This window comes from Natrix helvetica, assembly GCF_964273705.1.
Source record: "Natrix helvetica genome assembly, chromosome: 3".
Classification (NCBI taxonomy): Eukaryota; Metazoa; Chordata; class Lepidosauria; order Squamata; family Natricidae; genus Natrix; species Natrix helvetica.
In genome coordinates, this window is record NC_138549.1 from 110,783,524 (window position 1) to 110,809,776 (window position 26,253).

General features: G+C 40.7%; 1 protein-coding gene across 1 annotated transcript; it reads left to right on the plus strand.

The window, feature by feature from the left end:
- The first annotated feature begins 142 nt into the window (after positions 1 to 142).
- Positions 143 to 18,859, plus strand: ORC1 (origin recognition complex subunit 1). Its single transcript, XM_081949617.1, is given in 18 exon segments — positions 143 to 299; positions 301 to 371; positions 651 to 744; positions 1,376 to 1,503; positions 1,843 to 2,009; positions 4,018 to 4,384; positions 5,547 to 5,844; positions 6,182 to 6,286; positions 7,427 to 7,619; positions 8,289 to 8,395; positions 10,859 to 10,960; positions 11,476 to 11,647; positions 12,542 to 12,649; positions 13,207 to 13,356; positions 14,303 to 14,422; positions 14,742 to 14,908; positions 16,016 to 16,103; positions 17,695 to 18,859. Coding segments are annotated over 18 exon segments (2,784 nt in total). The 5' UTR covers positions 143 to 171; the 3' UTR covers positions 17,914 to 18,859.
- Positions 18,860 to 26,253: the final 7,394 nt, after the last annotated feature.

Here is a 26,253-nt window from a genome sequence, read left to right on the forward strand (position 1 = left end):
ACGATCCCTCCATTTTTCACTTCCGCTCCGGGTTCACTTCCAGACAGAGGAAGGGGCAGGCGGTCGACACTTCCGCCGGCCTCTCTCTCTCTCTCTCTCTCTCTCTCTCTCCTCCCCCTGCGGAAATAAGAATTGAGGGTTTCTCCCCCCTCCCGACAGCCAGAAACAAACATGGCGTCTCTAGGGTCGGGCAAATTTCATTTCCGGGGCGGAGCGACAGGACTTTGGCGCGAAGTTTCATCTCGCAGGAGGAAGAGTGGAGCTGTCGCCGCTCCGAGCCTCAGATTGACGGGTTCTTGGTTTTTTCCTGCCGAGTTTCGTCGCGCTTGAAAGAATGAATTGCAGCCCCTCGTGGAGGACATCTTGTCCGCGTAAGGGTTTTTTGTTGTTGTTGTTGAACGACAGGATTACTAGATTTCTAAGGACAGCGGGGTCGTGTTGAAGCTTGAGTGGCAGATTCATCTTCACCCCAAGGGTCTCATAAATACTTCTCTATTATGTTTAGGAAAGGGGGGGGCTGTAAGAGAATAACACAGAAGCTGAGGATTGAGCAATGCCCTCACAACGGGATGCTCCAGTACTTTTCCTCTTTTGCCCAGATGGTGTGTTTATTATAGGATCTGATCTTTCATGTTTGTTTTTTTTAACAGATACCCTAAGCACAAGAAGTCGGGGAAAACGCATCTATTCCTGGATTGGCAAAGCTATATCTACAGCCGAAACATTGCAGATCTCTCTTTATAGGTGTGTCAGTCTGTTTTAGTGACTTGTTAGAGAGCAAAATGTTAACCGTGGTTCTGGGGAAATGCATAATAATGCAATAGTGCTGATAATTGAGCAGTGCAGGTAGTGCTCGACTTACATTCATTTAGTGACCATTCAAAGTTACGACCACACTGAAAAAAGTGACATGATCATTTTTCACACAACCGTTGCAGCATCCCTATGGTCAGGTGATCAAAATTAGGGTGTTTGCCAAGTGGTACATATTTATGACAGTTGCAATGTCCTGACGACATGTGATCAGCTTTTGTGACCTTCTGACAAGTCAATGGGAAGCCAGATTCACGTAATAATCGTGTTATTAACTTAACGGTGCAATGATTCACTTAACTCTGGCAAGAAATGTAGTAAAATGAGGAGGGGAAATTGCTTAACAATTGTCTCGGTAACAAAAATTTGTGGCTCAATCATGGTCGTAACTCGAGGACCACCTGTAGTGGATATAAAAACTGCATGGTGCATTATGGAAGAAGAAGGAAAACAAAAACAAGCCCAGTCAGTGTCTAAAATTTTGACAAAGGGGTGGTAATGAATAGAAAGAAGATGGGGAATGGTATCCAATGCCTCTAAAGAAATTATTTATCATTTTTAGGGGAATATCTATTAAATATAAAAAAGATATGAGTGACAGCTATATTTTCCCTGGAGAGTTTATTTTCATAGAAGAAGAAGAATATGATCATTTTTTGGTGGCAAGACTCTTAAAACTATATGAAGATGGTAAGTTTTTCTGTCTCTTCCCTATATAGCAGTTATACAATACTAAGATAATTTTTTGTTGAATATTTGTAAAAGAGATAGTTAAAAGTAATATACGATACTAAGACGCTAAAGCATTTTTGAAAAATGGCAGAAATTCTTGCCCCAATTGTGGCTGTAAATTGAGGACTACCTGTATCAGTCTACAACTATTGGCTTGATTTAAATATACCAATTTGGCAATAGTTGATAGCAAAAGGTTGACGCTCTTACTTAAGCTGACATTTAATGAAACCAAAGAAATGTATGTTTCAAAAATCCTGAAGGGATCTTTGTAAGTAATATTTTTTTCTACTCTAGGTGCTCAGAAAAAGCATGCAATTGTTCAGTGGTTTTCTCGTATTGAAGAAATGCCATTTGGTCTCCGAAATAGTTTGGGACAAACAGCTTCACAGGAGATATTCTTGAATGAGAAGACTAACTGGGATACTGATATATTTGTTTCATCTATTATTGGTAAAATTATGGTGAGTAGTAGCGTATTCAAATGTGTCAAGGCAAGAAAAGGAAAATGTCTTCAGAACTTCTTTGATATAGTTTACAGTAATTTAATCCTGAGATAGCTCATTCCTGGCAGCACCAGGGCTGACATTTTTTTCTTGGATATGTAAGACTAAACATGAAAGCATTTTAAAAACAATATAAAGTAATTTTTATTATATTTTATTATACATTATATTCTATGATAAATAGCCTATCATAGGGTTAGTCATGGTAGTTCTACTTCATCCGTTTTGACACGCCACTTATTTATACATTAATTAATTTATACATTAATTTAGAGCCCTGGTAGTGCAGTGCTTAGAATGCAGTATTATTGCAGGCTAATTCTGCTTACAGCCAGGAGTTTGATTTTGACTGGCTCAGGGTTCACTCAATCTTTCACCCTTCCAAGATTGATAAAACGAAGACCCAGATTGTTGGGGGAATTATACTGACTCTGTAAACCACTTAGAGAGGGCTGTAAAGTACTGTGAAGCAGTATATAAGTCTAAGTGCTATTGCTGTTTCCGTTGATGAACAATTTGAGCACTGTATTGACAACATTGCTACATAAATATGCTTCAATAGCATCAGCCAATCTGATTTATTTTATTTAAAAGATGTGCATGGCCAGGCATCTTGGAGCACTCCTGGGCAGCTCATGACAATAATAAAACTAAGAACCATAAAAAAGAAAATCTAAAAAAAAAATGGTGCCCTAGTTATCTCCTAAGATGCCTCAACAAACTATCCATAAGTTCCATTCAATCTGTTCCAGTTCATGAGTAAGGTCTTAATAGCCTTCTAGAAAGCTAAAAAGGTGGAGTCTGCTAGATCACCTCACAAGGTAGAGACACTTATGAAAAGGATACATTTCCTAAGTCCCATTAAATGGCAATATTTCAGGGAAGGAACCCGGAGCATGCTATCCTGTTAGGCAGAAACTCTCGGGAAGAGACAAATAACCTGGTCATATGCTGGGTAGGAATTTAAAGTTTAACCAGCACTTTGAATGGCACCCAGAAGAAAACAGAGAACCAGTGCAACTTTTGCAACAGGAATGTAAGTTGGGTGAATCTAGGGGTGCCTATTGCAGCTTCTGCATTCTAGATCAGTTGTGGCTTCTGGGTGGTCTTCAAGGGCATGTATAGGTCATTACATTTCCTAAACAATGTTTTATATTGTTGATTATTAGTGTAGAATTGATCACTTAGCTTAGCTTACCCTGTCTAGTAAAATTATAGTCCTGGTGATCCACAATCACCATGTTACAATTGTAACAAAACTTCTGAGAAATACTATATTAGATTAATTGGGCAGGGGCTTTTGGTAATTTGAATTATTAATGTTTACATAGGTTATATGTTACAAATACCATCTTAAGCATCAGATATTTTTGATTCTAATACCAAATCAGCATCTCTTAAATTACTTCTATTCACATACAGTTTAGAGATAGTGAAAAGTACCATTATATATTGTTCACTCGTACTGTAACTTATGAATAGTAACAGCCCTAGATACATATGATGACTTCAATAGATAGCAGTAGCTAGTCACTAAGGTGGCTTGCCTCTGGTTACTATTTGGATTAGGCACCATCAGTTATTCCAGTATTTTTAGCTAAGCCAGGCATTTATTTAAAACAATCACAAAACAGCAAACCATTCCCATTCTGCGAAGGAAACTACATACATGCAGCCATTAGTAATTGAACTCAACTGTATCTTTGCAAGTCAGAAACGTAATTCTAAAAATATGAGATAGTTCCCACTATTTTGTTAAATATTCTTCTCCTCAAAGGACAAGCCAATTTTCATTACATTTTGAGGAAATACATTCCTTAATAGACCTTTTGTTATGCTTAGAACGAATTGACATTTAAACTCTTTGAATTATACTAATTTGAATTTGATATGTTGATCACATTATTTCACTGGACTTAAAGCTGCTGTGTAAATGGACAACTTTGTGCGGTTTTGCTGTTTTTAGGTTATTCCCTTGTCACCATATGAACCAATACCTATTGCAGTACAAGAGAAGCAAGTTATGTTTGTAAGGAAATCGTGGGATGGAAAAAGATTAAACCTATTGAGACCCAATTTACTGGCAGAATTGAAAAATTCCGTTAAACTAAAGAACTATGTACATTTTGCACCTGAGTGCGCTTGGACTCCCTCTCGCTCACTGGAAGAAGCAACCAAAAATGTCACTTGGAGTACCAGAGAAAGCAAAAAAAGCAGTGCAGAAGTAAAATTGAGACATTCAGCTGCTAAGTCTTCCTTGTTTAAGCAGAGATATTCCCCAAAACTGGCCAATGGAGACATCGCTGGAGCAAAGAAAAGATTACAGCTAAACAGTACGTTTGCAAATAATTGGGTATTGCTCTCTTTACTGTTAGAAGATATAGCTCTGTAAACTGCCACATGATTTATATACTGAATAGCACATTAATTTTAGGGTATATAGCTAGTCCTTGATTTACGACCACAATTAAGCCCAAAATTTCTATTGCTAAGCAAAACAATTGTTAAATGAGTTTTGCCCCATATTGCAACCTTTCTTGCCACAATTGTTAAGTGACTCACTGCAGTTGTTAAATTAGTAGCATAGTTGTTATGTGAATCTGTCTTCCCCATTGACTTTGCATGTCAGAAGGTCTCAAAAAGTGACCTTGGGACACTAACCGTCATAAATACGAGCCCAGTTGCCAAGCATTGGAAGTTTGATCACGTGACTGGGGATGCTGCAATGGTCATAAGTGAAAAATGATCACGTCATTTTTTTCAGTGCCATTGTAACGTTGAACAGTCACTAAAATGGTTGTAAGTCAAGGACTTCACATTATTTTCAGATGAAAGGCACAATTGGATGGATGGCTTCTAATCTGGCACTCATGCAACTGAGGGGTTTCTTGAGCTGGGTTTGTTCATTTCTGCTGCTGTATTTGATTCATAAATAGCTGTAACACAGGGGTGTCCAAACTTGGGAACTTTAAGACTTGTGGACTTTAATTCCCAGAATTCCCCAGCCAGCCATGCTGGCTGGGGAATTCTGGGAGTTGAAGTCCACAAGTCTTAAAGTTCCCAAGTTTGGACACCCCTGCTGTAACAGAAAGAAAATTCCGCCCCTATTAGTATAACTCATATGATTACTCACATACAGTAATTGTGCAGGTTTATAGGTACATCACGATCAGAACTTTTTATCATTTCCTTGAAAATTGGGGAAACCTGTGTAAAAAATGGGGGAACAAAAGATATTGTCCTTCCACGTTATTACTTGGATGTAAACCGAAAGGACTCAATCATTCTAGTTCAAGATCTTGGAGACCAACTATATTTTTGACAATTCATGGAAAATCAGTAAGGTCTAAATTGGTTTCTTGGAAGAAACTTTAGAAATTAGGTTGCAGGCCAGAAGGAATTTGACCTCAGAGATACAGAGGGGCTTATGCATTCAGAAATGATCATTCTTTAATGACTTCTGTTAAATATATCTTCTGATTTTTCTCTTTTTAGCACCTACAAAATCTAGAAATATGCTTGCAGTGCAACAAGAGGTGCTTGAACCTCTAGACTGTGGTTTGACTGAAACTCCTCAAGGATCACCCCTTAAAAGAAAAGTGACATTTACTGGCATTAAAGGTTCTCCTAAAAAAAGACCTTGTGTTTCTGATGAGGAAGATTTGCTTTCAGATATAAAACCACTGGATGAGCAGCCTGAAAGAACTACAACAAATTTACTAACTTCGTGCCAGAGGATTCAAGATTCCAGCCTGAAAATCAGCAGTTCTGCTGTGACACAAAGTGGCAAAGGGTAGGGACCAGCATTATGTCCTAAATTCGGAAGTATGGTGATTCTGAACAGCCTAGAGTTCTTGTTTCTATATTAACATACTATTTTTCTTCAAGCAAGACACAGGAATCCCTTTCTGTGCGTTTAATATTAATTTTCTTCTTCTCTGTAATAATTTGCTGACAGGCAGAAAGTTTAGCTTTTTAATAGTGGGGTTTAACAGATTAATAACTACACTTGAATACAATTCCATGGGTTAAATTTTGTCTGCCTAGATTGTATCTGTTTCTCAGAATAGTGAAGTTGATGAAGGTGTTGTGTATTTTTCATAAAATATATTACTCACGTTTCTCTCTAGTTTAAATGAAGAGTGTGAGTTGGAAACAAGGAATCCAGTGATGACTCCACGTTCACGCAGAAAATGTGCACAAGTGACTGCTGCTCGAATTGCAGAGCAACTTGGGTGAGACTGTTATCCATACAACATTTTAATTTTTTTAGGCTGTTTAGTGTTTATAGTGTGTTAGTCACACTTGACAAATTATTGGTGGAAATAATTGCTTTATATATATGCATGTAAACAAATATATTGTTGGATAGAAATATTTTTTAAAAGAAAAAATTGTCCAAAATTGATTTTCCTATAAATGAAAATAAGTGGATCAATAACCCTCACTGTGATTCATTCATAGGACATTTTTTTTACCCTTACCTACTTTTTTTAATCTTACATTTAAACGTTGCAGTTTAAATAAGAAGATTGATGCATGTAATCTCATTCGCTTTCTGCTTAGGAGTAGAGAATTTGCTTATATCCCAAGTTTTGAATTAAAATGGCCATACCCATTTGTCAGCATGGACATTGCAGAATTTATTGGAGATACGGCCAAATATCTGATGGAGACATCAAGACTCTTAAGTTTTAGTTTGTTGTCCAACCTCCCTTACAAACCAAATGTTAGGTGTTTGACAGGCTTTCAAGATTGCCTTCTAGTATCTTATTAGCAAAAAAAAAAAAAGATAGTTACAGAATTCCATCTTGTTTTGCTTCCCAAATTTTTCAATGTAGCTAGCTTGAAAACACCTAATGCGAGTAAGGCAAAATAATTGAAGGTGTTTCTCATGCTTTCTCTTTCCTTGATTAAAGTGTCTTTTGCAACAGCCCTGTTTCCCTCTCTGCTTTCCCGGAATCTGTTAGACGTTCCTTCACAGAATGGTAGTTTGGAATGATAGTTCTCTGGATAGCCAGGCCTTGCATGCCTTTTTGAAAAGTAAGCACGCCTTTCAAAACCCGTGGCATTATTTAATCCACTAAAACCCCAAAGGACAGGGATCTAATTTAAAGGTGGCTGAGCTCAATGTAATTTCATCTAATTTAAAGGTGACTGAGCTCAATTCAGAGGTCCCCTGTGATTCCTTACGCATCACAGGCTCAAAAGATAAAGCAGAATTTTCTGTCACTATGTCTATGCCTGAACCTGGGGCTCATCATATCTGGCTGATCATAATATCATTGTCTTCAGCCAGTGTTGTTCCAGTGTTATCTCTTTTTCTGCTTATTGTCCAAAATTCAAAAGTTGATGTGTCTAATTTCTTTCTTTAGTGTTTTGAATGCAGCTAGAGATAAAGGCAAGGGTAAGAAGTGTCTTAGTCCCTTGGAAACTTCTGATTCAGACAGCAGTGATGAAGACGACAACAAGAGACTTCATATACTTAAAAGGCAAACAAAATTCACTCCTCCCAAGTTCTCAAAGAACCAATCCATGGGGACACCTGCCAAGGATCCAAGGAATAGTGTAAGAGCTATAGGCATTTCTAAAAACAAAAAAAAGTACTTTCAACAATCATATACACATAAAATAATCTCTTGATTTTACAATTTAAGGAATTTATGAAATTCAGTTTGGAATTTATAAATGGAGAGGAACAGTGGTTATATTTGTAGTCAAATAATATCTGATCTGATCAAGCTAGGCTGTGTCTTTGTGTGTTAGGGTCATTTAAATCAATTTCAACTTCTGGCAACATGAACAGATCAATACAGTTTTCTTGGCAATATTTTTGGAAATGGTTTACCAATCTTTCAGGATTTGTTTTTTTAATTTCCTGGGCTTGTTGTGTTGATTGGCTCTATGTCACTTAGCTGGCTTTTATTCCCAAGGGAGAATGAAAATATAGGTCTCCTTGCTCCTAGTCCAGTACCTTTAACTACAACACAAAACTGACTACAAGGTGAACTACAAAATTCCCAAAAGGAAATAATGTAAAACTGTTTCTGTCTTTCCTTCTTTCAGTCCAATTTTGTGTTGAATATTCATTTAAATTCTATGCCAAATAAATAATGTATTAAGCATTACAAATGTTTGTCTTAATTTTTTCAATTATTATTTTCAGCAGTTTCAAACAAAATGAAATGCAAACAATGACGTTTGTAAATGAGAAACTAACAATGATTTTTCTTGCAGTCTAAACCAAGTACTCCAAAAACTCCACGCAATGCTACCCCGAGAATACGCAGCCGAAATCAGACTGCACAGAAGCCAGTCAATGTGCTAGAAGAGGCAAGAATGAGGTAAACTAAAATATTCCTGGTATTTCCTAAGGAAAGAAATTAATAATAATGTAGTTAAAGGAAGAGAAGCTAGAAGTTAGCCTTTGAGGGTGATGTAAATGATATTCTTTATTACAATAGGAGATAATATAATTATCTTATTTATTTAAATAAACATCCATTCTGTTATGAATGTCTTATTCTTCCTGTTCTATGTTTCCATATAAAAAAAATTCATTATAAAAAAGTTTTTAGTTTTAGACAAACAAAACATACACACATAAACACACATAAAATAAAAATCCTTCTCCATTACTTACAGTGTGTCGATTGGTTACAAAACTTTTGTGCTTTCTCACAATAGTCTTTACTTGCAACTTACATAAAGACTCCTATCATAATTCTAATACATATGTATACAATTGTTATGGTTATTAAACATTCATTTGACTATAGCTATTATTACATCCTTTTTATGTAAAGTATTCTGAATTTAAGATAAATTTATATTATGGCATTTACATCATCCTGAAATCATCCAATAGTATTACATCTTTATATTTTATTCTATATAGAATTATTTATCTTTTATAACAAAGCTTTTAAACATCCTCTCCATAGTCCTCACAATTTATATAAAATTTCATATTATCAATCTAGTGTATATATATACATTATTATCATTATTAATCATTTATTTAGCTATAACTATTATTACTTTATTTTATACATAATGCTCTAAATTTAAGTTTAACTTAATTTTTATTCTAACATTTCACTTCTTCATCCTGTATCCTTCCAGTAGTAGTACAGTCCTGTATCTCTTGCCATTTGTGGTATTTGTATTCTAATTATTTTTTTGATAAGTCTTATGTCGACTTCTCTTGGCACCTTGTTGTTCCTTGCATATCTTGTGAAAACTCAAAACCCTCCATCTGTTCCTTCCATCCGCTTGCCTTTAGTTATCACCGGTGCTTCTGCCAAAATTTCTCTCATTATCTCTGCCAAATTTTCTCCCTTTTCGTCTTCCATGTTTTGAGGTTTGAGATAGGGTTCCAGTTCGTTTATCTCTCCTTTCAATATTCCACTCCTGTCGTTTCCAACCACGCTCAATTTGTTGTCAATATCAACAATTTTCTTATCACTTTGTTCATATTTTTCTTCAATTTTTTGAACTCTATTCTCAAATGTCATCATCGTTTTATAAATATTTTCAACTCTTCCCTCTATTTTTTCTGTTTTTTGTTCTATGTTCTCCATCCTCTTTTCAATGTTTTTTGTACTTATTTGTACTTTTTGAATTTCAAACATAATCATTTGCAATGTTAATTCTTTTTCTTCTTCATGTTGCGCCATTCTTCCAGGTTATAAACACTGCCACTAAAACATCCAAAGCTTTTTGTTAAGTTTCAAACAAGTTCACTATAATCTTTCAAGTCAAGGTTTTCTCTTCACTCCAGTCCAGCTATTCATAGTACTCCAGAAGAGCACCTGCATAAACAATCCGTACTCTTCCCACTATCCCTTTCAATAAACAAAATCAGGAACTTTGAAGTATTCGATATGTCAGATGTTCAAAGAAATAAAAAAGGACGTTTCCAAGCCTCCAGCCTCTAGGTGGCAGTGTTGCTTCTTTTTCCTCTGCCTGTACCTCTCTCTTTAAATTCCGGACTTAAGGGGAAAAAAAGTGCTTAAAAGCAAACAATCCAGCCGAGCATTGTAAAAAGAAAAGAAAGAAAATCATAATTCCACAAATATGAAAAAAGAGGAGAAATAGAAGAAGAGGGAAAAAAGAAACCAGTCCAATTTAAAAAGTAAAAGGCATTTGTAAAAGTTCCATCCATTAAAAAATGCAAAATTAAAAAAAAGATAACACACTAAGTTTAATTCAAGTTTAATTCGCCGCTCTCTCTCTTCTGTCTTCAATTTTAATTTTACTCTAAGTCTTTTTGGGTATTCTCTTCTCTAATAGTAAAATTTATCTCACCATTTCGACACACTCTCACTCCTGCTTTTCTTCCGTTCAGGGGCTGTCCCAACTTTCTGCAGCTTCAATGGCTGCTTCTCTTTCGCCGGAAAAAAGAGCTTCTCCTGGATCAATCAGGGACTTTGCGATGTCTCTGAGATCAGCCCTTCCCTATCACCGTTTCTATGGGATGGTTTAAGGTTCAAAAGGACCTTCCAGCAGCAGAGATATCAACAGCAATCCTGGAGTTCCAAGATTGCATGTTGTGTCGTAGCGACATCAGCCCCGCCCTCTCCTGCATATAAAATATTTTTTACTTTAGATTAGCATTGAAGTTATAAAGTCACCTTTAAAAAACCCACCCCTTTTTCAACCCAGCATTTGAAATGAATTCTTAGAACATTTGCATAACAACTCTTAATGAATTCTATTCTGTGCCTAGCACCTTGCTTAGAAATCATATAACCGAGGTCTTTAGAATTGACATCTCTTTGATCCTCTTTTGCTTTAACTGACAGACTGCATGTGTCTGCTGTCCCAGAAGCCTTGCCCTGCCGTGAAAAGGAATTCCAGGATATCTGTAACTTTATAAAAAGCAAGCTCCTTGATGGTACAGGAGGGTGAGTGTTTCTTGGCATGCTATTCATCCATTTTCTGTTTCATTAAAGAGGAAGGAAAAAGACAAACCGAGATCGTGTTGATATGCCAAAACAATGATAGCAAGTTTTTGCTTTAAAGTTCTTTTTCTATAAGATTACAATGCCTTTTACAATTTCTTGGAAGTCATGCATTCTTATTAAGTACATTCCAGTCTTCACTTTTATTACCCAGTCCATTGGGTGTGGAACTGTCCATGTAGAAGCTTCTCAGATCTATCTACTTGCCTGTGTTTATTTTTATTTTAAGAACTTTTAAGTAACTTTTGGGGGGCTTTAAGTAGGAGTTAAAGGAATGACACATTTTCAGAATTTCCTTATAAAAGTTCCAGGAACAATCAACATAGCTCAAGCTGCAGCTGAATCATTAATCATATTTAACCTGGCTAAAGGGACAATTGTTCTAAGGTAGTATAAGGCAGCTTTTTATTAGAAAAATAGAAACCTTCGTGATTAGTATTGGCTCTCTTGTGTTTCAGATGTATGTACATTTCTGGAGTTCCTGGAACAGGCAAAACCGCAACAGTCCATGAAGCTATTCATTATCTTCAGCAGGCAGCAGAAAATGACGAGATACCAGCTTTCCAGTTTATAGAGATTAATGGAATGAAACTGACTGATCCCCACCAAGCCTATGTGCTCATTTTAAAGGTGAATATGCTTGAGAAAAATGGAATTGGGCAAGAAGCTTTTTTAGTAGCTTCTTAAATTCAGAGGGTGAGTTTGCCTGTCACTAGCTATAAGTTGTGTGTGTGTGTGTAATTATTTTTCTTGATATGTGACAGTGTTTTCAGCCCCTATCTTCAAGATGAATAATTTGGTTATGGAGTATAATCTAGCACATTGTTTCAGTGGAAGTTGGTAGATAGATGTTCTTAGTCTTGGCTGAGAAAAATGAATGGCCCAGACACATCCAGATGTCTTACATTTCTATGGAGGATTAAAATCTCAGTCTTACTGCTCCTAGTTCAACATCTTAAACAATGCACTACATTGGCTCTCCACTTCAGGTGTACACACCTAACATTTATTTCTTTGTGTGTCTACACTACTGACACAACTTATGGCTTGTGGATAATGACTGTCTTTTAAAATTTGGAAGATTGCAAACACTTTAGTACTTTAATCTCAACTGCCTTTGCTTTAAAAAAAACTCATTGTGTCCTTCCACCTCTCCTTTCACTCTTCCTGTTTTATATTCATAATAAAACAGACAAATTATGTCTGTTTTGTTATGAATATTTCCAGCTCCAAGTGGGTTTATGACTTTACAGTCTGATGGTGTTCAACATAAATAATGAATGTAAGTCTGGCAGAAAATTTATATTTGGTTCCATTATGACAAACTGGAGGTGATGTAATTCTGCAAACTTATACTTTTTAGGTGAGTTCTTTCATCTGTCCTTCCAAAGCTGACAACATGACACACTGAATGTAGTAGGATTTACCTCTAGATAAACATACATAGAATTATACTACCGCTATAGCAGAATTCATTACAGCTGCACAAGATCGTAACACCAGTCTCCATTTAATTTGATCTAGCTGCTGACAGGCCAGAAGACAACTGCCAATCATGCAGCTGAACTTCTGAAAAAGATGTTTTGCACACCTGGATCAAAAAGGAAAACTTTAGTACTTATTGTGGATGAGGTAATGTGTGAGTGGTTATATTAGAATATTTTTTTAGTTTGTATGTATGTATTTTGGAGCCATTTGGCTGTTGTAAAATTGAAATGGTCTGAAGTGGTCATCCTTGTCAATACAAACAATGTAAACTATTTCAAAACACTTTCATTCCCTTCACCTGAATAAGAGGAGCCTACAAATATTAATTAAAAATAAAAACCATCTCTGCTTAGTTTAAAGTCTTTAAAAAAGAATGCAAAGGGAAAAAGCTATTTTCTATGTTCATTCCTAAACTGATACATTTCTGTGGATTTCAGTTCCAGGTTTCAGTTCCAGCTACGTAACAAGTACTTGTTCTTCAAATAGAAATGTACTGATACAGAGAAAGAAATATAAAGTATTTCTCTTTAGATACTCATATACGCAGTGTTATCCATAGGTGGTGAAAACTGCATTTGAATAAGGCTAATCCAAAATCATATTTTTCTGCAGAACTAAAAAAAAAGTACCAGAACTTTTACATCTTTGTAGTATATATTTTCTTCATCTGTAACTTTGTATCAATTTCTTCCTTAATCTAGCTTGATCTTCTATGGACTCGAAAACAAAATGTAATGTACAATCTCTTTGACTGGCCCACCCAGAAAAATGCCAAGCTAATTGTCTTGGCCATTGCTAACACTATGGATTTGCCAGAAAGAATAATGATGAAAAGAGTAGCCAGCAGGCTGGTATGTCTATTCAACTCTTATTACTGTGGTTATGTTGCACTCATGATGTTTTCAGAAATTAATGACAAAAGAAGAGAATGAGATATTACTGTACTGTGCTTTGGAATCAGATCAGTGGTGGGTTGCAGGGGGTACGCCCCAGTATGGGCGTACCGGAGCCTGCCCGGAGCACTGCTATGGTGCTCCGGAGGGCCCATCCGCGCTCCTTACCTGTCTTTAAAACCTTCAGCACTTCCATGCATGAGCATGGCCCGTACAGCGCCTGTGCGATACTCTGCCGAGCAGCTGGAGGTTGCGGAGGCTTGCAGAGAGAGGCGTCGCTGGAAGGTAAGACGCATGCGCACGTTCATGTGGAGAACGCCAGGCCCCGTTGCAACCATACCAGTTGCAACGGGATCCGGAACCCACCACTGAATCAGATGTTACTGGTATGAGAAAAAATCCAGATAAATTCTCAACCTAATTGTTTGAGATGCCACTTTAGATATGGTCTGAATAAAGAAAAGTTTGGTAGATGCCATTTACTAGGAGTTTAAATAATGGTGTTATGCATTTGATTACTGCATTTTTCTATTTTGAAACTGGTCATTTATAGAACTAGATATCAAACATAGGAGTCTTTGTAGTGCTAGAAGAAAGAAGGATGTGGGAGTGTTCAACCCATGATAATAGGCTGGAATGCATAGCATTCTGGAAAAACTACTTGCAATAATATCACAAGTTATGAACAAAACATTTCAGTAGTTTACACCTAAAATCGCATGACTATTTGATGCATACATTTTCAGTTTCCATATAAGATAATTAAAAAGCATTTTGAATAGAAAAGCCATCATAACTGCCTATCGTATAATTTATTCTATATCCACATTTCATAGAGTTTGTCAGATTTATTGAATATCCATTTCAAGAGCTCTCAAGAAGTTTAATGTTTCCCATTTTGCAGGGCCTTACCCGAATGTCTTTCCAGCCATACACCTACAAGCAGTTACAACAAATTGTTTCATCCAGGATCCATCAGTTAAAAGCATTTGAAGAGGATGCAATTCAGTTCATTTCTAGAAAGGTAAATTGTCCATAGCAGCAGCTGTGTGCAATTTTTAAAAAAATTAACACTGTTCTCAGTAGTTAATGATTGAGCTCTAACTGTAAAGTACAAACTATGTACCAACTGATGGATCTAGGGGTGTATCATAAACTAGAAAAAAATTAAAGAAGTGCTTCAGAGATTATTCATTATTGTGTCTCAGTTTTTCGGGATTCTGAAGAAAATGAAGACGACAGTAATCAAATCCACAAAATGTATCCACTTTATTTATTTATTTATTTGGGTATCGCAATGTAGAGAAAATGATCAACTTTCATTTTTAATCAATACATTTTAGGTTGCAGCTTTGTCTGGTGATGCAAGACGGTGCCTTGATATCTGCAGAAGGTCCACTGAAATCTGTGAATTTAATAGCAAAAGAGGCGTTTCTGGATTAGTCAACATGGCACATGTTATGCAAGCCGTGGATGAAATGTTCTCATCTCCATATATAAATGCAATTAGGTAATAAAATAGTATACCTGTGAAGAGTTCTCTTTTTCGGTACCATAAAGGAAAATCTGGTCTGAGCAGTGTGGCGACCTAGAGTTGGAGCTCTTGCCTCATAATCACAAGGCTGTGGGTTTGATCCTAAGTAGCAGCAGATATTTCTTTCTGGGAGCAATGAGTAATTGTCTGCTGAGAACTCCACATAGGCGTCAGGAAGGGCATCTGGCCAGTAAACACTCAAGTTCCGCTCAAGAGACTCCTCCCCGATACAAAGGTTTATAGGGTTATTAAAAGAAAAAAATAAGAAAAATCTGGTCTGTGCAGTCCAAAATTTACAACCATTTCTTCAACAATCATTAAAAGGTAATGGTGCTGAACAAATGGTGGTAAAGACCGATCCTTGGAATTCCAGGCATCACCGCATTCCCACAGTCACATGGTTGTGATCTGAGCATTCAGTGCCTAGCTCACAATTAGGACAGCAAACTGCAGTCACGTGGTCTCAATTTCCAACATTCTTTGCCAGCTTCCCACAAGCAAAGGCAATGGGAAAGCTGCCAGGAACTTGGAAATCATGGTCACATGGAGTCCTCATTTATTCACCCATGAAGTCCTCACTCAATAACAGCAACCAGGATGGAATTGCTGTTGCAAAGCAATACAGCTATGTGACATCACATAGCATCATTTAGAGAAAAAAATTATGTTCCCAGTTGCCATCATAACCAAATCTTAACTGTATTTGAAATAGACCTTTTCCCAAGGAGATGCCCATCAACAGTCACCATTCTCATTCATTCTGGGTTCCTTTTTTTGGACTTGTTTAGCTCGGTCCCACTCATTCATGTTAAATATTGCATAGGGTTACACATTTATCCCCCAAATTCATCCTTGTTTCTTCCAATTATCACCATTTTATGGACCAATTATGAAGTTTTACTTTTATGAGCACCCACAATTGAGATAACATCAATTGTTCACTGAATGGAATACATGTCTGCCTTGTAAGTCAACATATTGTTTCTTGCAACCCACCAAGTAGAAGCTATATGTAGGGTACCAACCCACTGGGAGGTACTTTTTCATGCTGATTAATCTTGTTGGGGTTCCATTCTCTTTTAGGAATGCTTCGCTGCAGGAGCAAATATTCTTGAAAGCCACAATTGCGGAATTTCATAGGTTAGGACTGGAAGAAGCTACAATTCAGCAGGTAAAAATAAATGCTAATTTTTCAAGACTTCAATTATATTCTGTGGATGTATCTTTTCATTGGAAATGACTATTTAATACATTTTATACAGTGTAGCTCTTTATTCCAATTTACAAATATGCACTAGTTAGATTAGTGCTTCAGTTCTCCTCGAGTCCGTATTTTTATATTTTGAATATAGTTAGAGTAGCTGTGTCAGACCATACTATACATTCTTCCAAATTGCATATATTCAATCTAGACAATCTATTTGACAATCATTTAATAATTTCCAGAATACAGTGGTACCCTATTAACTTATTGTTAATTGGTTCCAGGAAGCATGATGAGTACCAAAAATGACAAGTGCCGAATAAATTTTTCCCATAAGGAATAATGTAGTGAGTCACAAGGCAGCCGACACTGACAAGATGTAGCTTGTGCGTTGAGTACCAAACAAACGATGAGGACCGGGACAAAATGTTCATATCAAAATGTGTTGAGTACCAAATTAAATGAGTTTCAAAGCAGTTGAATACCAAAGTACTACTGTCTATACCCATGATGGCGAACCTATAGCACGCATGCCACAGGTGGCATGTGGAGCCATTTGTCCAGGCACGTGAGGCGTTGCTCTGTCAGCTGACCAGCGCGCATGTGCGCACTGGCCAGCTGATTTTGGCCTTCTTTTGAGGCTATTTTTCACCCTTTGGAGGCTTTAGGAGCTTCCCTGAAATCTCCGGACTGTGAAAAACCGGTCCTAATGGCAAACCAGAAGTTCAGGAACGCACTTACGGTTTGCTCACCCTCTGGAGCCTTCAGGAAGCTTCCCTGAAGGCTCTGGAGGGCAAAAAATGACCCTACGAGCAAACCGGAAGTCACTTCCGAGTTGCTCGTAGGGTTGGTTTTTTCCCTCCGGAGCCTTAAGGGAAGCTGCCTGAAGGCTCTGGAGGTCTAAAACCAGCCGTACGAGCAAACTGGAAGTCCATTCTCGAACTTCTGGTTTGCCCATAGGGGCGTTTTTTCACGCTCCGGAGACTTCAGGGAAGCTCCTGAAGCCTCCACAGGGCCTCGGGGGGGGGGGGGGCGGGAAAGGCTGTTTTCGCCCTCCCCAGGCTCCTAAAAAGCCTCAAGCCTGGAGAGGGTGAAAAAAGCACACCAAAAATGGGGGGGGAGTTATGGTTGTGCACGCATGCGCACTGGGGTCGTGTGCATAGCATGGATGTGGCACACCCGCGCACGACCCTCCTGCGCTCCCCTGCTTTTGGCACGCTAGCCACAAAAGATTCACCATCACTGGTCTATACAGTTCTGAAAAATGGTGTATCTCAGTAGTTCTCAACCTTTTCACCACAGACCCCCTTTAAATACCTTTTGTGGCCACAGACCATGGCCACAAACCCCCAGGACTTAACTCAGGATTTAAATCATAACATTTCTTCAAGCCTTCATGGACCCCCTGTGATCACATCACAGCCCTGTTCCCAGGGGTCTGAGAACCACAGATGTATCTTGTTAGTTATTTTCCCATAGAAAGAGGAGGAAAGTAATTAGAAATTACTCCTGTAACCTGCTTGTTTTTAACCTTCAGTTTTGTTTTTTCCTCTTCTAGATATTTCATCAGCACGTTGCTCTATGTAGACTTGAAGGCCTGCCAACACCTAATGTATCAGATATAATGGCAATTTCCTCCCGACTTGGTGCTTGTAAACTTTTGCTGGCAGAATCTCATGCCAAGTACCTCAGCATGCGAATTCGACTCAACGTTAGCCAGAATGATGTTATGTATGCACTCAAGCAAGATCAGAATGCCAAAAATACTAAATTTTAATAAGTCTTGTTTTAAACAATGTTGGTGAAATTTGTTTTTAAAGTTATTTTAGTTGTTTTTATAGTGTTTATAATTATAACGTCTTTCAAAAATAATCCAGTTGTTCATGCTTTCATTATAACTCTAGTATACTATACACTATACTATACCTCTACTATAAATCTATTATCAGTTGTTGAAGCTTAAGTTAAAAATTGGTTTTATCCCAATGCATGTTCATGCAAATTCACCTTATCCCATGTTTAGTTAGTTTCCAAAATACTGTATTCTAAATATCAGGCTTATACAAATCACTGGAAAGAGATTCATTGCAAAGCATATTAGCTGTCTTCTAAACTACTATTCTAACGCTGCACAGAGAGGTGGTGATAGTCTTTGAGCAGCATTGCAAATAATCCATCACAGTTTTAATATTTTGAAAAATGTTTTGTTCATGATAACTATACTTTGTAAAGTACTTCTTCCAATTGCTTTTCAAAAGTTTATTAACTGTTCTTAACCAGTTTTGATTATTGTAAGCCAATTTATAACTTTAGCTGGAAAAGAAATGTTAGTAGTAATTTAAAGTTTAGTGCCAGTTTGGAGTTTATCAACTGAAATATGGAAAACTTTAATAAATCAAAGGTAGAACGCGGAGAAAAGCATATCATTTAAAAGTATTCATCCAATCATGATTTGCTTTGTATTTGAATTAAACCTGAAATGTTTTTTCTATGTAGTATGGTCAATAGAGGGCAGTGCAACCTGTAATTCATTGATTTTCTTTTGGCCAAAAGCCAGAACAACCCAAATATTCAGGTTTTATTTCGGTCCAGTTGTGGCTGATCCAAAATTGTTTGGTAGAACTTCCAGCACATAATTATTTCTTTTTGGGGGGGGAGATCATGCTTTTAATTTCATGCACATTTCTATAGAAAAATAAAATAAAAATCGAAATTAAAATTAATCATAATTTTTGTAATTGATTATTTAAAAAGGCTGATAGTGTTGCAGAAAATAACAGGGCTTAGACGTCTCAGGATCAAGAAGTTTATTTGGCAGCCAGGTTCAGATAAGCTAGTCAAAGGCTAGCATGTAACTTCTGAACAACTCTTCTAATGGAAGCACGCATTCTTATACTTTGTCAAAAGCATCACAACACAGAAATACTTAACCCATTTCTCATTGGTTACCTTGAGGAAAGAAGCCTTATAAGCAGATACTGTCTTGCTTCCCCTTTTGTCTGGGTCGCAGGTATGGAGCTCTAGTCTCATAATGGCTAAGTGGCTTTGTAAGAACTTTAGCTGAACTCTGTGGTTTTCCTGTGGCTTCGGCGGGAGGGGCTACAGCAGGGTTTGTTACAGCCTGATTGGTCCAGAGACAGGGATTTTTCTTAAGTATCCTCCTTTCCCTCTTGGCTCCCAATTCCCTCAGTCTTTGGTCCGAGCACTAGCTGTGGCTCCTGTGAGGTAGTTAATATTTAAGATTGGATAAACTGGTTTAATTGGAAATTCTAGAAATCATTACAAAACAAAATCAATTTATTAGGAGACTCAGTCATGCATAAAGAGGAGCAGGGGGCTTTGCCTCCAGGCTCCGAGGGGTTCCCTGAGAGCGGTCGTCTCATCCAGAGTGCTGCGGAGACCACGTCTCACTTACAAAGGGTGTAGCAACCCCCGAAAGGGACGAAAGCACTCGATCGGCTATTTAACACTGCTCCAAGCCCTTGCCACGGCTTCGAAGAACTGCCACTGTCCGCTAATTGGCCAAGTTATTGCTAGAAGCTTCAAAGACCTGCCACGATCCCCTGATTTGCAGAGCGAGCATTGATTGGATCGCCAGCCGGCGAGGCAAGTAGCAACCCTCAATTGAAGAGCACCTGGGCACAAAAGGAGCCTCTGGCTCGGCTCATCGCAAGGCTAACCCCTCAGAGGCATTTACATTGCCCGAATCTTCACCCACAAGGCGCAGCGGCCATTTCTGGTGCAACCTCCTGGGCGGCGGCCTCTTGCTGCGCTTTCTAGCAGCGGCTGAAGCAAAATTAATAGGAAGCCGCAGGAGAGAGGCACGCCAAGCTTCACGAAGCAGCTGCAGCGAGGCCAGGGACCGAGACCGGCAGGCGTCCCATCAAGACATGTGAGTGAGGCATGGCCTCCACAGTTTCGGATCTGCAAGCCCAAGGAGAGGGGGTGGAGGAGGCCCAGGGCAGGCTTAGGCCCAGGGGAGTGGCCTCCAGGCCTACAGCAGACCAGCACCCTTCCAGAGCGGCTGCTAGGGATGAATCCAGAAGACAAAAAGTCCTGGAAAAACAGGTGGCCAGGGCAGAAAAACTGGCACAGGCATCTAGGCCTGAATCCCCCAGCAGATCCATGTCTCCGCTTGAGGCCCGTTCTCAAACATCGGGTTCACCCCCCCCAGGGGCTTCAGTCCTTCCTCACCTTCTATCTCACCTCCAAAGCCCAGAAGGGGGGGGCTCTCCTTCTCCCCCTCATCTCTCCCAGAGCCTATAGGGAAAGGGTGGAGGATCCGGTGGAGGATCCGGGATTACTAACCACCAACCCAACTTGCCCCACGAGGGCTTCCACCTCAAGGCCCATCCAAGGAAGATTTAGAAGATTTAGACCAATTGCCAGGCAGCATTAGAAAACTCATCTCCGCAACTATTTATAAGAGTATTTCCTCAGGCCTAGCCCAGAGGGAGAGTTCTTCCCAAGGGAGACCTAGACTACAGGCGGTTGCCAGATGAAGGTCCCCCTCCTCCTCCAGAGGAAATGATAATCCCAGACCTCCTTCCCCCTCAGTGGTCAGTGAGGGTTCCAATTTGGGGGAGGCCACTCACCCAGACTTAGGGTTCTCGGAGGATGAGGATGTCGTCCCTCCAGAGGCCCCCGCATTCCCAGGGCTTTTTCCTCCACCTGCTTTCAAGCCTATGTTACACAAGGCCAAAAAGACCACTCAAATTGGCCCGGGGGCTCCACCAGTCTCCCAGCACAGGGATCCTAACCTGGCCCTGTTTATTAATCCCAATACAGATAAAGAGGAGGTTCCTGCTCCCCCAATCTTCTTGGAGGTGGTACAACATCAGTGGGCAAGGCCCTCTTCCTTGCCTAACCAGGGTGGCAATGACAAACGTTATTACAATATAGACTTTCTCCCCCTCCAGGGACCCAGAAAGGTGCCGCCTGATGCGCCTAGCAATCCAACACCTGTTGGACATTTGGGTGGTTGAACCGGTCCCTCCGGAGGAGTGGGGGCAAGGCGTGTACTCAAACCTCTTTGTAGTCCCGAAGAGCTCTGGGGGATGGAGAGCAATTCTGGACTTGAAGCGTCTGAATTCCTTCTTGGTCTACCGGCGCTTCAAGATGTCATCACTCAAATCCATATTACTGGGAATCAGGCGGGGCGACTTCATGGCATCAATAGACCTAACAGAGGCATACTTACACATCCCGATTCGGCCAACTCACCGCAAATTCCTCCGTTTCTCCCATGGAGGGGGGCGACATTTTCAGTACAGGGCACTTCCCTTCGGCCTGGCCTCTGCTCCCCACACATTCACAAAGGTCCTGGCAGCGATGGCGGCTCACCTGCGATCCAGGCCGGTGAGACTCCATTGTTACCTCGACGACGTGCTCATCCTCGCCCAATCCCAAACACAAGCAATCCAGGACTTGCAGATCACCATTCAGACACTGCAATCCTCTGGTTTTCCATCAATTTTCCCAAGAGCCATCTTTCACCATCAACAAGAATCCTCCATTTGGGAACAGTAATAGGCTCGAGAACAGGGCTGGTTTGCCTTTCAGCAGAACGTCTAACAAGTCTGCAGATGTCACGTCCACGCAAGTCGGTCCGCTTCCATCCTGACCTCATCCCATTCCAACAACAGAAATTGAGCAACTCTCCACGTCCCATTTGGCTCACGCCAGACCTCCACTAGTTCCTGAGGTGGTGGTTGTCCCCATCCTTGAACTGCGGGGCCAAATTCTGGGAACCAGACCGCATATCCATCACGACGGATGCCAGCCTCTTCGTCTGGGGAGCAGTGATGGAGTCCAGCCTGGCACAGGGACGATGGTCCAAATCCTACCTGTGCCACAACATCAACTGGCTGGAGCTGAAGGCAGCCCGTCTAGCCCTTCTTCATTTTCGAGACTCGATAGTCAATTGGCATGTCCTCCTCTTGACGGACAATGTCGCAACAAAAGCACACATAAATCATCAAGGGGGGACCCACTCCATGATCCTGTGGCAGGAGGCTTGGAAGCTAGGTCGGTGGGCGGAAAAGAATTTGGCATCAGTCCTATCGGAACACATCTCGGGCATTTCCAATCACCAGGCAGATTGGCTGAGCCGGGCAACAGTGGATCACGGCAAGTGGCAGCTGGACCCAGAGATATTTCACAGAATCTGCCTCAGATTCGGCGATCCACTGGTGGACTTGTTCGCCAGCCCGAGCAACGGTCAGCTTCCCTGTTTTTTACCACTTTCCTGCATGCAACGCGGAGGGCACGGACGCTCTCAGAAGCCCATTGCCCCCTGGCCTTCTTTATGCCTTTCCTCCCCTTCCTCTCATCCAGGGCACCCTGAAGAAAATAGTGTTAGAGGGGGCCCAGGTCATTCTGGTGGCCCCATTTTGGCCGAGGTGTCCTTGGTTCGCGGATCTTGTCCAGCTATCCATGTCACCACACTGGAGGATTCCCCAGGAGGTAGTCGCCCTGTGCCAGGGGGTCCTGAGACACCCGGAGCCCCAGTGGCTTCAGCTGACCGCCTGGCACTTGAGCGGCGCCTCCTGAGTGACACGAACCTGTCCACCAAGGTTATCTCCACTATCGAGGCGTCCAGGTGCCCCTCGACCACTCGCATTTATAATTCGACGTGGCCCGCCTTCGTGTCCTGGTGTGGGAGGTTCCAGATAACCCCAGTTTCTGCTTCGGTCACCCAGGTCCTCGAATTCCTACAACATGGGCTAGACCGCGGCCTATCCCATAACACTTTGCGGATCCAGACAGCTGCCCTTTCCTCAGTTTCAGCAGGGGAGGGTCACTGGTCATTAACTCAGTCGCCATTGGTGAAACAATTCCTTAAAGGCGTGGCAAACCTGTGCCCTCCCAGTACACAGGTTTCCCACATGGGATCTGTCCCTGGTTCTTAGAGCCCTAACAGGGGCCCTCTTCAAACCTCTGAGAACTGTTCACCTTCGATTCCTTACCCTGAAGGTGGTTTTCCTTGTGGCCATCACCTCGGCCAGACACATTTCTGAACTGGGCGCCCTGTCATCCAAGGAGGACTTGTGTCAGTTCCACCAAGATAGGGTCGTCCTGAGGCTAGATCTGACCTTCTTACCTAAGGTCAACTCCATATTTCATAGGTCGCAGGAGGTCATCCTGCCCAACTTCTGCCCCTCTCCTGTCCACAAGAGGGAGGTCAGTTGGCATCGCCTGGATGTCCAATGCGCTCTCCGTATTTACCTCAGGCGCACAGCCCCCTTTAGGCGGTCAGAGGCACTGTTCCTGTCCTTCCTTCCTAGGTCTCTGGGGGCTAGGGTATCTTCCGCCACTATAGGTAGGTGGGTGCAGTAGGCCATTACAGAGGCCTATCAAGCAGTTCACCAGGTTCCACCGCAGGGAATCACAGCCCACTCCACTAGGAGCGCAGCTACCATGGCTGCCTGGGCTACCAGGACTCTGCTGGAGGATATTTGTAGGGCGGCTACCTGGGCTTCTCTGTCCCCCTTTATCCGACACTACCATTTGGATCGTTTCGCTTCAGCGGATGCGGCCTTCGGCCATAGGTTACTCCAACAGGTGGCGACACCCCCTCCCCCGGAGCATACAACCTGCCCTGGAACTTAGCTTGGGTATGTCCCTGCTGTAGCCTCTCCCGCCGAAGCCACAGGAAAAAGAGCGTTGGTCCTTACCTGAATGCTTCTTTTATGTGGTGAAGGCGGGAGGGGCTACTTTCCTACCCTTGGTTATATCAAAAGGGGTCGGGATGGTCTGTGTGGCTAGGCTTCATACTTCCTGTTCTTTTGCAAGCTTCAAACTCCGTCTTTTATTTTATAATAACAAGATGAAAGGGCCCCCGAGAGGCTATGTTCACTCTTAATGTCCAAATCTCACTTTATGTCCTATTTTAATAGGGTGATGGAATTTTTTTAATGCATTTATAAATCAGCTAGAAAAATAAAAGTTACCCAGCATGGAAACATCCAATAACTCAAAAACATACAACAAAATGCTTCCTCTTCAGAACATTTTAAGTATGTGCAACTACTCAGGAAATAACATCTTTGATAACCTGCTATTTACAATGTTTAAATGTAATATCAAGACTGATTATGGGAACAGTCTGATAGCTAGTGCAAATAACAAAACATAATATTGTATCTAGTAATTTCAGGGAACAAACCTGCTGGCCTAGTTTGGAAGTAGCTTAAGCTCCAAGGCAATTCTGTTTAAATTACTGAAGTAATTTAAGAGACGATGAGATCACTTTTCATTCATTAAAAAAAATGAGGCAACCTGTTCTTGGATCAAGAACAGATCTGTAGAGAAAAGTATAGTCTATTTCAATCTAGGTTTCACTCCATTCAAATGGGTTCAGTTTAATAGCAGTTCTCAGGTTATTAGTCATCATCCAGTACATTATTGTCTCAATCACTGATTCACTATTGACTGGATTAACCAGTTACATTGGTTATTCATTATTCATTAACTATGAAATGTTGACAAACCTTAATTTCTTGGTTTACACCAAGCATTATGTGTAAACTGATCATGCCAACCTAAAATTATAGAAACCACATTAGGAACATGAATTTTGCACTCTTACCTATATTTGGGGGGGGGGGGGAGATAGATTATAGGCATATTGGTGATTCATATGCAGGGATGGGCTGCTAGGAGTTCGCAGGGGTTCGTGGAACCTCTAGCTAAGATTCTGTGCAGTTGGGAGAACCCCCAAATCCCACTCCTGGCTGTCCCCGTCTGCCCCTCCCCTCCCAGGGGTCCCCACGCAGCCCGTTTTGGATGCAGGTAAGTGCAGGGCATACACCGAAACTTGAGGTGGGCAAAAACCGGGCCTATCGGAGGTTCAGGGCCTGGGGGAGACCGTTTTCGCCCTCCCGGAAGCTCGAGGAAAACCTCTGGAGCTCAGAGAAGGCAAAAACGCCCCCCACGCTCCCCGCTGTGGTGCAAGAGGCTGATTAGGTCATGGCCACACCCACCCAGCAACTGGGCAGAGAACCCCTTGCTAAAAATTTTGAAGCCCACCCCTGCATCCATCCCATTGGATGGTTTCACACACATATTGAATAAAATAATATGAAATAAAGGAGAATTTTATGGCCCTCCAGCAGTTATCTCCATTTGTAGTGAGCCATTGCATTATCTGGAAACAATCATCTTAAATAAAATGATTAAAAATTGAATGCTTCATAAATCTTGCTCTGCCCCCATTGCGGATGGCTTCATACTGTATATACTTAAGTTACATGATGACTTCTTAGCACAACCCAATGAAGATCCCAATCAAACCAGAGTGTATCATGAAGAAAAGAGGAAAAGAGGATCAAAAGCATCAGTTGTCACTGTAAAGACAAACTCAAGTGAGCAAAGCCCGTTTCCATTACAAGATAAGATCTAGGGCTGCTTTTATTTCAGACAGCCTGAAAGAAGCAACCATCATCTTCTGGCCTTACCAATTCTGGGCCTACAGAACCTAATTTTGAGTAGTTGTTTTTTATTAGAGGTCTGAAAAGTCTCAGAAGTGGCTGTTCAGACTTGATTTCTCGCTCTGCGGCAGAAACATCATTCAAAAAAATAATAATCAACCGGAGTTGCTAAATAATTGTAGAATTTATAATTATAGAAACATAAAAAGCCCTTAAAACGATTTCCCCCAAACTGGCGTCCTCATCAGGGATCTCCAACCATGGCAACTTTAAGACTTGTGGACTTCAACTCCCAGAGTTCCTCGGCCAGCAAAGCTGACCGAGGAACTCTGGGAGTTGAAGTCCACAATTCTTAAAGTTGCCAAGGTTGGAGACCCCTGCCTAGATGTTTTCGATCAACTCCCATAACCCCTGTTTCGGCTGAAGGATGATGGGAGTTCAAAGTCCAAAGCATCATCTGGTTGTTGGGAAGAATGAGCTACACGTTTACCTCACCGAAAGGCAAACAGTACTTCAGCTACGCCTCTCCTCCCCCTCCCTCTGTCTTTCCTTCTTGCTTCGGCCTCGGAGTCAATTATTACAGTCCCCTGTTTTGCCTCGCGCGCTCAGGCTCCGCCCACTCCGGCTCCTCCATCTCGCTCTCTCTCTAAAATGAATAAACCTCCGCGCCTGCGCGTTGCGGGGCC